This window comes from Montipora capricornis, chromosome 14 (assembly GCF_036669925.1).
Source record: "Montipora capricornis isolate CH-2021 chromosome 14, ASM3666992v2, whole genome shotgun sequence".
Classification (NCBI taxonomy): Eukaryota; Metazoa; Cnidaria; class Anthozoa; order Scleractinia; family Acroporidae; genus Montipora; species Montipora capricornis.
The window spans coordinates 7,428,116-7,441,660 of NC_090896.1; the positions used below are offsets into that span (position 1 = coordinate 7,428,116).

At 42.1% G+C, this 13,545-nt stretch overlaps 1 protein-coding gene across 1 annotated transcript in view; it reads right to left on the reverse strand.

Moving 5' to 3' along the window:
• Positions 1 to 619: 619 nt before the first annotated feature.
• The window catches only part of LOC138031331 (fibrillin-2-like), a 36,183-nt gene continuing 23,257 nt past the window's right edge, over positions 620 to 13,545 (reverse strand). The window contains exons 34-35 of the mRNA XM_068879040.1: positions 6,885 to 7,055; positions 620 to 1,309 (exon numbers count right to left, since the gene is read on the reverse strand). Of these exons, the coding sequence (XP_068735141.1) occupies positions 999 to 1,309; positions 6,885 to 7,055 (482 nt within the window). The 3' untranslated portion in view covers positions 620 to 998. The remainder of the gene's footprint in view (positions 1,310 to 6,884; positions 7,056 to 13,545) is intronic.

A 13,545-nucleotide genomic window follows, 5' to 3' on the forward strand; every position in this document is an offset into this window, starting at 1 on the left:
AAATTTAATAAAGGCCATGGAGCTATAGGGAAGATGTCGTTGATGTCACCTACTGTCATTAATGTGCCAACTAGCGCCTTCGTGGTCGAAAACAAAAGATCTCTCATTTGCTCCTTTTATTCGTCCACCGGCAATTGTACATTACATCCTTTTTATCTGTGTCGCTAGACATTAGTTGCAAATTACCTATTCTTAGTGAGTTGATCGTTGTTTCACTACTTGGGCTTTCCATACCCGCATTTTGAGGGTAACACACCTCAATCCCAATCAACCGAAGGTGCTCTTCCGTGTCTGGCCATTTATTACTCTATTTTTCGAAGAGGCCAATACCCTTGCGATTGTTTCATTCACTATGAGTTGCCTCAGACTGAGAGGCCAATCTTTTATCGCCCGCAAGCGAGAAATTTTGGATCATGTGATCAGTCATAGCAAAGGACAGTTAATCTGAAGTTTTTCACCTTACTCCTAAATGGCCGCCATTTTAGTATTCTTTTGTTTCTTTACAAATCAGTCCTTTTGGCCTCGCTTTCAAACGTAAAATTCAAGAGAATATTTAGCCTTGAACGAGGCCAAAAGGGCCAACTTCAATTTGCAATCAAACGAAAGAATACTAAAATGGAGGCCATTTTGGAACAAGGTATAGTTCAGAGTACATCTTGGTTTCATGTTCGTGTTATGACAAATAAACGCAATGCTAATGAAAAGGAAATATTTACTGTACCAACTAGGTGTTTATTGCCTGCACAAACAAAGAGTTGTTTCGTTTCAGTGGCTGCCACATTCTAATTACAAAAGGAATGTTTCTAAACAGATATTTCCCTTAGGGATACTTAACTACGTGCGTATGAGCAAATGAAAGTTGTCAATGACATTTGTTCGTGTGAAACCAGGTTTACCAGCATATTTTACAAAATGACGCAACTTGTGGTAAACGTCTAGAACCCAAACACAAAAGCGACAGGCTTAGACAACAAAATTCTACGAGGACTTTTCACTTCTTATATTGCTTCGTAAAACGTTTCGATCTCACTAGGGTCAAAGTGTTGTTGACCCGCCAGGAATGTGTTGTAGGAGGAAGTGGCGGTCGGCTTGTGGTAGCTGTTTATATTGGTGTACGAACCGTTGTGGCCTGTAGCATTGTTTGCAACGTGCAGGTCATGCCCCAATCCAAACGTAGGGCAATAGAAGTCTGCACTGTATAAGGAATAAGGATTGTTTGGGTCTTTTTGGTTCAGGCGCTGTGGAGTGTTGATCTGGTTTGCCAATGAGAAAAGAAAGGTATTTCGATCGTTTTTCCAATATAAATTATCTGAATGGGAAAAAAAAAAGAAAGCAAAACTCAGTGAAGGTATCATATGGGTGACAAAAGATATTTCTTGAATGTAAGAGCAGTACAAGAAGTAGCCTGTTTCAGGTTCCCAGATAGTCGGGAAAACGAATACAACTGCCTGGGAAAAGCGAGTGATGGCTTGGTTAAATTCTTCATTCCGGTATACCAGCTCCTGGTATACCTTCTGATTGGTCAATTTTGACAGTTTACATCAACACTGACGTCGTCATTTCGATTCACGGGCGGAGCTTACGCGTAGCACGAAAGAAAGTCGTCAACTCTCGCCGAGTGTCTTAAAGTTGTCCCAAACGTACAAAGCGCTCAGATTCGAGCAAAAGTTGTGTCTGTTAAACTTAACTCGAGAAAAAGATCCGTTTGCAATGCTTGCAACCGGTTTTGGTAAAAGCATAAATTTTCAGTTTCTTCCGCGCGTTGTGAAACGCTTACGGTATACTACCATGTACGATATATAGTTTGAATTTTATCGCACACACACAACTATTATGTCCCCCTGCACGTCACAATTGTTAGCATTCGACGGCGCTCTCTGATAACTCTGACGAACGGGAAAAAATACAATATTATGCTATTCTTGCTTACGCAAATACTTGGCAGGGTATTCGAATTCACCAGCTAAGCTCAATTAAATTTCTGCGTGAAGATCTCATCGCCTTCGAAAAAATGAGAGAAAAAAGAAAAAAAAACACTTTGCAATAACGCAAAAATTTGCCGGAAACAGGCGTGTATTTCCGTTGCATGTGACCACTGAAATAATAAAATCTTTTGTTGTCTTAAAGCTATAAATTCTCAAGCGATTTCAGGAAGCGAAAGTGATGGCTACGTGTCTGTATACTGCAAATGCAATTGAACTCATGCACATGAAATATCGATCTTTCACATTGAATATCGGTTGTCCTGAAGCATCAGAGCTGAATTTCATTGATGAGACCATCTTATCATCTAGGCCAGAAACTTCAATGGTTGGATTTCTGTTTTCCTTGGAAAAGTCAGCAGAGGGTCGGGAACTCGCAGTTTTCGAATTGGTCGTGTCTTGTGGTCGAATTTGCTAAATCTCCGGTCGGTGATTTCCTTAACACTCGTTTCCCGGACGCTTTGACAATGCCTTCGTTTGCTTGTAAGTTATTTTCTTAAAAGTGCCTTAAATTCTGGCTAACGTCCTCGCACAAGTGAGACAACAGTTACAACGAAAAGTTTTCCGTTCCGCACAAGGTCCAACTCAAAGGAAGCAGCAACATCGGTCAACGCTAAATATCGAAAATCTAGGAATCTTCGTACCCAAACACGTCACGTAACTTAGAAATATGGCCTTTAGAGAATCGACGCATCACCTCTGAACAACAATAAAAGAATCGCGCTTGAACTCGTGTGGAACCACACAAGGTCGCCCATTTTCAACACTTTGACATTGACATTTTGACATGCGAAAGGTTATTTGCAAAGTGGGCGGAAGGAAGAATTTAAAGAGATGCTTACAGGCTCCCCCGCCTCGCCTCGACCCAAGCCCCCACTCATTTTTCGCACGCATTTTTTCTCCTTCCCTACCATCTGGGATCTTGGAACAGGCTATACGAGAAGTATGTTTTCAACTGGTCAAAGAAAGTCTCCACTGATTGGTTATAAATCAACGCCAAGGTGTGAAATTTGCCCCAAGAACAATTGGCTCATAAGAAGGAGCTAATCTTATCATAAAGCAAATGCATGCATGCAGGTGGCAGGAAAAGCGGGAAAACAGTTGACGGTTGAATTATAGGACATTTGAAGGTTAATTTTTCGGAATGACGTTTATATATACAACACGAAATTAAAGGGCGAATTTGGCTGAAAATCTTAATAAAACGATACAAATTTTGCCCATATTTGGAAAATCCAATTTGTGCCACAATTCGTGCATTTAAAAAGAGGGTTTTGGTCTTCTAGTATGTGTCTAAGTCCATTCAATCCTCTTCTTTGGAAAAGGTACATTGACGACATCTTTTCTCTGTGGAGCATAACCAGAGCCCATTACCCCGGAGCCTCCATCTTCTATGTTAACCCACTGAATCAACCCTTTGACGTATCTTTTTATTTTTAAAAGGACCTCAAAGGGAGGCTTTAGTGGGTGTTTTCACAATAGCCAATCATAAGAGACCTATGGGCAGCCATTTATTACGTCACATACGTATGTTCTCGGTCACATACGTCACAATATAGTAGTCCTAAAAATAGAATGATACGGGAAAGAGTTGATTTAAGGGTACAGTAAGTATGGAAGGTCCGGGTAATGGACTTCTGGCATAACCAAAGAAGAAACAAACAATTTCACAGAGCTAGCAAATAGCTATCATCCGACAATAAAATTTACGGCTGAGGTTCAGATCTTAGATACATTTACAGTAAAGTTTCGATATAAGGCGCACTCTGAATGGTTAAAACAGCGTGCCTTATAAGAGTATAGATGCATGGCTGACGCCACTCGTAGGACCCGAAAATTTTAGCCGAATACTTGATGAAATTAAATAAGTCTTTATTATACAGTGTAAAACAAAATTCGACTGTAGTTAATTCATGCAGCACAACGAAGGGTCCAAACGCAGCAGCAGTTTGTTTACCACGCTAGACCAGCCACAGTGGCGGATCCAGGGAAGGCCCCCCCCCCTCCCCCCTTCCCCCTTATTTTTGGACCAAAGCCACCAAAACTGTAAAAGGGCAAAAACAAAATGTTTGAGAGCGGGCCCCCAGGTCTGGATCCGCCACTCAGCCACACATTGTTTTCCAATTGTTCACGTTTTCATGAGCGAAAATGCAGCCGGATTTTACTGAACAATTTGCTTTTCGATCCCAATTTTAGACTTTGCACTCGTCTGTTAGCTTGCTTTGAACTTGCTTGGTTTCACCTTTTGACAGCTTTGGTCGCGTTTAACCAAATGAATAAAATGCTTTGAACCATTCTAACAAGAATTGTGATTGGTCTGTTTTAGCGTGTTTTATGAGAGTACAGATGAACGGCTCACGCCACTCGTAGAAGGGCTTTACAAAAGAACAGATCACAGGCGAGGCTTTTTTATTTGTTAAGTGTATACAAGGACGAGAGTAGATGTTGTGGTCTAATTTTGTTTTTGGTTTGAAAAGTTCTTTTTTTTTTAAACAAGTGTAAATTTATTTTTGTTTAGAACACTGCCCATCTTAACATACTTGGATATCTTTCTGTAATTAATTTTATGGAGTATGTTTAAAATAAACTAGAGGAATCATTTTAAGATGGTTATCATGGATGGTTGTCTCTGATGCTATCGAAGGCAATGATTATTATTTATTGCATGTGAACAATAATTTTTGGACTTATTTTCTTCGCCACAACTTACGGGCCCAATACTGTGAGCAATACGGGCCCAATACTGTGAGCGCTTTACCTTTGCTGAAGCTACTTGATATTCTCACAGTGAAAAATGTCTTTTGTTCCTTTTTTTGAAACTTACTTACCAATGGCATAAAGTAGTGTTCATGCATATAATACTAGATACGCAGTTAAAAAAAAGTCTATACAAGTCACGGGTACGCACAAATATAGGCAAACAGTTCATATCTTATGTAGCTACTTATCTATGGCAAAAAATTCCAGAAAGTTTAAGCACTTCTTGTTGTTAAACCAGCACTAATCGTTTACTTATAATTTAAAGATCATAGTCGTCTTTGCTACTATTTTCATTGTATTATACTCCACTATTTTCCTAAACTACAGGGGCTAACTCGAAAACCTACCGGTTCATTTAGTTCCTAGGCTCAAACTGTAGCGAAAGCAGTTAAGAATATAGAGCGAGTTTCAATCGAGTGTCGTAAAACCAAAACCAAAGTAATCACTTTGGCCTATCAAAAAGGACGGAGACAATCCAGTTAACCAATCAAAACTCGAAGTAATTACACATAGCCGACACAACGCGCGGGAAAATGTGCACGCGCATGCCACGGTTGGTTTTGGTTTCACTTCTGATTTGTTGACAAAATGGCGCGAGAACGTTGAACCCATCACTGGGTGCAGTAATCATAAACCTAATTCCTTTCGACACTCAATTGAAAACCGCTCTAAACCAGGTCTAAATTTATAACAGAATTTACTTCTTCGATCCTCAGTAGAAAAACATTACAGCAATGGCGGCCTCAACACTCTTCAAAGGTTCAAGGTTCATCAGTAGTTACACGTGACATATACCGAAACCGCTGGCCGCATGAAAATACAAACCACAACAAAATAGAATGAAACTCTTCTCAAAGTTCCTTGACACAAACAACATTTAATTAATGAAAATTTTAAGTATGATTAAGCACCCATTTTAAGACGGTTAGCTTTTACTGCGAGCTAGGGTTAGTCTCCGGACTGCAAGTATCAGACAATGCATTCCAGGTAAGGGATTGACACGCATTGTAGTGATTGGAGTAATGATTTATTTGCAGTGTCTAGTCTAAAACAACCGTTGTCTTGGATTTTGGGGTCAGAATATTGGTTCATGGTTTGTGGAAGTAAAGCATTCTTTCAATGTAGGATAAAGGGGTTTACTTTGTCAAGAAGCTGTGCTGCTGTGTTAGTGGGGAAGTGAAATAAAGAAAAGGGTTTTTAAAACAACTGAGTTGAAATGGTAAATTGATCACTGTAAAGAAATTTGAAAGCTGACGTTTCGAGTGTTAGCCCTTCGTCAGAGCTAAACCATTTTCTGTCTTTCACAAGTAGGACTACTTTTCATAATGAAAAAACAGTGGTATTCTTTAAGGACGATGCCTACTATTGTTATCGCGCATACGTTCTGCGCATCTCCAGATACTCGGCTTTCCTATCGGTGATGCTCACTAATACAGGGATATTTTTCCGCAGTTTAAAACTATCCGCAGAAAGTAGATCTTAGTAAGTACTCTCGGTATCCAAAAAGAAAATTGGGGGTAACCATGCATTTTTGAGAGATAATCAAGCTTCAATTTGAGAAAGACCGCCATACATTGCTTTGTATTTTGAAGCTTTTTACAAATATGATTCATCAATTATCTTCGAAAATGCGTGGTTACCCCCAATTTTGTTGTTGGATTTCAATGAGACTTGTCAAGATCTACATTTCCTGCATAATCAAAAACCGGGACAAATACCCCTTTGAATTAGTAGGCACCGTCCTTAATCATTCCTTTAACAATAGAACTTGTATCATACAAGATTCACAAATATTTGTCTCTCAGATCTTCAATTAAATAGACCAGTATGCAACTGGAAGCTAACTACATTACCATTAAACGTAACAATGGTATTATTTGAACTGTTACAAATGTTAAAACTACAAGCTATCTCGAAAGGAAATTACTCGTATTGCAAAATGACCTGTTTACAAGCTGAATGTAAGGGCAAAAACAGAAAGAGAAAAATGTCTTCTCTAGACAGTTGATTAAAAAAATTTATACTGGTTTGAAAAATATTTAAACCAAAAACCACAACACAGACACTATTCTTGGTGTGTGCACCCACTTTAAACCGACAGAAACTTTCCAGTTCAAAACGTATGTATCAATCGCCACTTACTTTGTAAGCAGTTTCCATATTGACCATCCTGATCATAGTTGGCCGTTGTTGAACACCAAGGTGTGTTGCCATTGTGCTTAGTAGTGCACTTCTTGTAAACCTCTCCATAGTAGGTGAATGGAAAATGACAGCATATACCTCCTGTTGTCTTAACACCGCAATTCTCAGGTTCTGAGGTGGGAACAGAAGTAATTTTTTTTATTGCAATTGTAAGAACAAAGCTTATAAAGATATAAATTATTGAGATATACTGATGATGTTACACAAGAAATCCACACAATGTTGAATTATTCCACGTGTATTTCCACAGTTTTTAACTTAACTGTTTAGCTTCATAACTTTTTCAAAAGCACATGGTTCTCTCCCTGACGTCACGTGACGTCTTATACAGTGTCCAGTCCTCTGGCGGATTTCTATATCTAACACTCCCCCCTGACTTAAAAAAGAATGTCATCCATGACATTTGACTTGCAATACAGAATAATTCTTTACAAGAGTAGTAGCTTTTGATTCAGAATATTCCTTACTTCTTAAATCCTGGAGTGGGGTGATCAGGCCCAGCTCCCTACAGACCACTTAATCTCTTAGTTCATCTCTCCATACTGGTGTTTACGATTCTGTAGTACAACGACTATCTTAAGACAGTTTTAACAGCATTCACATGACGAATGTTTAAATACAATTAGGACAATTCTCGTGTACAACAATGTAATAGGCAAAAAAAGAAAAAAACTGTTTATCTGCACTGGAATGACTGGTATGGCACTCTCCATTGTGGCAGCTGTGGTACTACTGGCTGGGGCATCATATGAGGCACTATCATGTTCGCATTCCAGGACATCGTGGGTGGTACCGGTGGAACTATATAGTTCAAGGTTGGTGGTAGCACACAGTACTGGTTCACTGGCAGTTCAGGTATGTAGGGTGTTGGCGGTGTAGGTATCCCGCACTGCTGTATTTCTGCAAATGGACTGGCACGAACCTGCTGCACGTAAGTTGGTTCCCCAGGAGTGTCATAAGTAAGGCGCTTTGGGCCCTGTCTCAGACGCCGAGGCCGGCCTAAGTTGTCAGTATACTCTTGTTCGACCATCTCTCCATTATCTGCTTGAGGGTCCTCCATCAACGGTGCCTCGTTAGAGGTACCAGCAATGTTAGCTTCTGTTCCCGTTTCACTAGACACCTCACCAGCAGGAACATAGGTGATACCTGGTTGTGGTTCGTCTTTCCTTGTAGACTCTACCTGTATCTGTGTTTGGTCATTTCTATCACGTCTCAGTGGGCGGTTACCGCATGAAATTTCTGGAAGATCGTCTTCGCTGTCACTTCCGTCCCCTTCGTGTACCAGTGGTTGGGTGTCATCACAAAAGTAAGGTGCCGGTGTTCTGCTCTTTTTTACAGGAGGGAGGTCCTCCCAGGGTTTCCCTGGCAACCAGTCACAAGGGAGTAAGAGGTTTCGATGTAGAGTACAGCTAGGTCCCTGAATTGATTCTGGCCTTACGTCGTATACTGGGCTCCCCTCCCCCTTTCTTGCAACGACCAGATGAATTTGGTCTTCCCAGAACACACAGAGCTTTCCTGGTCCACCACGAGGAGTGAGGTTGCGTACCAGGACACGATCTCCTACTTGCAGCGCTGATGATCTTACTCGTTTGTCATAATTCTTTTTCCCTCTCATGGCACTTTTCATGGCAGATTTTGACGCGAGTGAGTAAGCTTCTTGCATGGCAGACTTCCACTTAGTAACATACTCAGCATGTGATTTGGCTCCCGTTTCCTCCTCGAGATCAAACATTACATCAATTGGCAGGCGAGGATTACGACCAAATAAAAGAAAAAATGGAGCATAACCTGTTGACTCAGGGACAGTGCAGTTGTATGCATGAACGAGTTTATTTACATGATCTCTCCAGCTGGATTTGTGAGTTTCAGGTAGGGTTCGCAACATACTGAGTAACGTACGGTTCATTCGCTCAACCAAACCATTGCCCTGTGGATGGTATGGAGTAGTCCTCGAGTGCATTACTCCAGAAAGTTCCTCAAGCCTCTTGAACAAACGGTTTTCAAACTCGCCTCCCATGTCATGATGGATTTTCTCAGGAAACCCAAAGCGTGAGATGAAATTATTGAAGATCTTGTCTGCAGCAGTAATAGCGGTCTTATTCCTCGTTGGGTACGCTTGCGCATACTTGGTAAAGTGATCTACCACCACCAGGATATATTCATAGCCTCCTGAGCTCCGCTCTAGGTGCACAAAGTCAATAGAAACTATTTGAAGAGGAGCCGTTGTTGTAATTGGCTGTAATGGTTCTCTTGTTGGTAGATTTGGACGTCTCTGTTTTAGGCATCGGCATACGTGATGGATAAAGTTCTGTACATCTCTCCTCATGTGTGGCCAATAAAATCTCTTTCGAGCCAGAGCTAGCACTCTCTCAACACCAAGGTGTCCCATTTCTTCATGGAGTTCACGGTAAACGGTGCGACGAAATTTCAGTGGGAGAACAACCTGCTGGTTACAATAAAGTAACCCACTCTTCCTGTGTACATGAAACTTGTGCCACTCGTTCAGGAGCTTATGAATCAAAGGTGATTCTTGGTACTTTTCCTTCACTGTCGGCTTGTGGTTTGCTTTGAGTAATTCAAGGACGCGTCCAATGTGAGGTTCTTCTTTCTGTGCTTTCATTAAATCCACCACTCTTACTTGATTGCAAGATGCTAATGACAGGGCGTCGACAAGATGGAGTTCCTCTTCATCAGTCAGGGCTGTCAGCCAAATTGAGTCCCCATTTGACAATGTCTGGACTGCAGAGATTGATGCATGCAAGCTTTCGGGAGTTAACTTCTCAGAGTACAACTGTCCATGTAGGTGTGGAAGTCACCGGGCAATCGGGAAAGGCTATCAGCATCAGCATTCAACCTGCCTGATCGATACCGTATTTCAAAGTTAAAGTCTGCAAGCTCTCCCACCCACCGCAATCCTGTAGCATTTAACTTAGCAGATGTTAACACATAAGTCAAGGGATTGTTGTCGGTGTATACTACAAATTCAGGAGCGTAATAGAGGTAGTCCCTGAACTGTTCTGTCACTGCCCATTTCAATGCTAAGAATTCCAATTTGCCAGAGTGCATGTGGTAGTTACGTTCAGCCGGGGTCAGAGTCCTAGAGGCATATGCAATTACTCGGGTAGAGCCGTTCTGCTCTAATCTACCAAACACTTTCTTCCCACCAGCTTAACTATGCGTTCCTGTTGCCTGGGAGTGATGTGACTAGCATACACACCTCTGTCTTGGGCATCTCCTAACCCCTTTCCTTTAAACGATTCTCTCTCAGAAAGTTCCTTGATTGCTTTGCATAACACTTTATGCTTTGGCCAATGAGCCTTCTGGCAACGCATCGAGCAATACCAAACAGACTGGCACCTTGAACACTGTAGTAACTGTGTGTGGCAATCGGGCTTCAGGCAACAACTACACTGGTGGGACTTCTCTTTCTCTGGCGAGGCTACTCCCTGTCCCGCGGGGGTAGCCTGGCTGCGTTTCCCGGATGACTTCTGAGCCTGATCTGACAGTAGCGTGAAATATGGTTCAAGCCACCACAGAGGTAGCAATGTGGACATCGGTCGCTTTCCCCCTTCCTTCTACACTCTTGGCAACCAGGTCGTCTTGTTGCAGCTTTCACTCCACCCCCACCATGATGACTAGGTATCATAGTGTCTGCTTTCTGGTTACCTGCTACTTCCCGGAGGGTCTTAACTTCCGATTTCACTGTGGCCAGCTCTGCTTGTACAGCCTTCAGTGTACCTAGGATTTGTGAGTACTTCTGCAATTCTTTCCTTGTGTTTGGTTCTAATGCACTTTCAACGGTGAACACCTTTGCAGACTTTCCCCTGTTGGTAAGACTGAACTTATTACTTCGCTCGGCTTCTGCCGATATGGCTAGGCTCATTGCTCCAATGAGGTCTTCGTCTGCGACTTTTGGGTTTTGAGTGAGAGGTCTTATTTTTGTACGGATGGTTTCATCAGCGAGACCAGTTTCCAAGTCATGCAGGAACAAACTTTGGACTGAGGAAGCATCATACTTAACCACACTATCAGACTCTTTTGAAGCACTAATTATCTTCTGTCTAATCGTGAGTGCTCTCATCAAAAATGACTGCGGGTCTTCATTGGGCAGCTGGGCAATGTTTGGTAGAAGCTGGTAAAGTTCTGTGGCATTTTTCTCATGAAAATGGAAGCGAGGAATCTTACGCAGGCTGGGCAGGGTTAGGTCAGTCATGTTTTCTAGATAGCTTCTTAGTTGCAGGCCTGGCTGTATAGCACGGACTACGGCACTGTTACGAAAAATAGTATTGCGTGACAAGCGTTACTGTCTAGAAGCTTCGCGAGAGTTCGTAGTTTGTTTATATTTAGGTTTGTGCGTAAGCCTTTCTAAATCGGTGTGTTTTGTAATCTTTCTATAATTAGATTCATTACTAATTTAGAAAGTTCTAGAAGTTTATTGTAAGAGTATATAAGTAGACGAGTCCAAGAGGAGTGTTTTTCTAACTAGTTTTTCACAAGCGAAGAGAGTTGGCGTTGGCCGTGTTTAGTCAAGTGTGACAGAAGCTGTGTTTATTCAAGTTGGCGGAGGCCGTGTAAGTTTATCGAATACGTGTTGTTCAGAGTTTTACTTCGTGGAAACTACGTTCATTTTGGAATAAATCTTCTTGTTGTTGTTCCGACAACCCTGCGTTCAGATTAGTCTGCAAGCTAACTTTCCTCAAAACACACGAACTCGTAACATTGGGGGCCTGTCCGGGAGAGGAATTCATTTGTTTGCTGACTACAGAAACCAGGAAAGGACAATTCAAGAAGGAGTTACAGAAAAAGTAAGAAGAACTGTGCAAGAGAGTATATTGTGTTTTTGCTGTGGAATACTGCTATGGAAATGGAAAAGCTTTTGCAGATGGGGAAAGAATTCGGATTGCAAGGAGAAAAGCTTCTCGAGTTTGTGAGGGAAGAGGAAGAAAAAGAAGAAAAACGCAGACAATTGGAGGAAGAAAGAGAAGAAAAAAGGAGGCGGTTTGAAGAAGAAAAGGAAGAGAAACGTCGATTACTTGAAGAAGATAAAAGGAGAGAAGACGAAGAGAGAGAAGCTAGGCGACAAGAACGCGAACTAAGAAAATTGGAGATGGAAGCCGAGCTGTTGAAACAGAAAGAGGCTATTGAAGCCGCAAAAAGAGAACATGAGCTGGAAATTGCACGTTTGGCTGTGGAGAGTGCTGACGGGCGTCCTGAAGTGAGAGAGGATCGGGCTAAGGCACCTAAACTCCCCTCGTTTGTTGATGGTAAAGACGATTTGGACGCGTATTTGCAGAGGTTCGAGAGATTTGCCGAAACAGCTAATTGGAAAAAAGATGGATGGGCATCGAAGCTCAGTGCTCTGTTGTCTGGACGGGCACTAGAAGTGTATTCACGTCTATCGGAGGACGCAGCTAAGGATTATGACAAGGTAAAGATTAATGAAGAGATATGACCTTACCGAAGACGGCTATCGTCGAAAATTTAGAGCATCCAAACCGGAAGTTGACGAAAGTCCGGAGCAGTTTATTGTGCGACTGGACAGATACCTGTTACGTTGGCTAGAGCTTTCGAATACTGCGCGAAGCTTTGATGGTCTTAAGGACTTGATCGTGAAAGAACAATTTATTGACTCTTGCCCTAAGGATTTGGCAATTCACCTGCGAGAAAGGGCACCTGAGACTCTAGCAAAGATTGCGAAGATCGCTGACCAGTACTTGGAGGCTCATGGTAAACATTTGTTCAGCTCAGCGAGCAGAAAGCCAACAGTGCAGCCTGAGAGGGAAGAGGCCAAGAACATGCAGATTAATCCACCAGCTCTGCATTGCTTTAAGTGCAACACCCGAGGTCATAAAGCTGTCAACTGCCCAACCCTAACAAGGAAGTGTTTCCTATGTGGTAAGCAGGGACATGAAGCTAGAAACTGTCGAACAGGTGGACGCAGATCAGGAGGACAAAGTAAGGATGGTAACCCTGTGCAGCGTGGTCAAGTGAGTGCCAGTTGTTTAGTTCAACCACCTGAGGATAAAGCTACTGATGAAGAAGTTAAGGCCTGTATTAAAGATGATAAGTTGCTGTTAGCCTGTGGTAAGAAGATTCCATTGTTGAGTAGTGCTTGTGTTGAACCGTTGACTGGAGTGAGAAGTAAAATGCCTGTCGTGAAAGGTAGAGTTGGAGAGAAGCCTGTTGATGTCCTGAGAGATACTGGTTGTAGTGCAATTGTAGTAAAGAGGGACCTTGTGTCTGAGGATCAGTTTACTGGTGAATTTAATGTTATGCTGCTCATTGACAATACGGCAAGGAAAGTTCCCATCGCAAAGATTGATGTTGATACACCTTATCTCAAGGGCCAAGTGGAAGCGCAGTGTCTTCCCGATGCTGTTTATGATTTAATTATTGGTAATGTACCAGGCGCAAGAGCCGCTGACGACCCAGACCCAAGCTGGCAAGTTCCTGTACAAGAAGCTTGTGCTGTAACCACGAGAAATCAAGCTAAGAAAGCTGGAGAACATATTCCGTTGAAGGTACCAGATACCAAAGAAAGTCCCGTAGTTGATAGAGAAAAGCTCAAGCAAATGCAGCGTGATGACGAGAGCCTACAGAA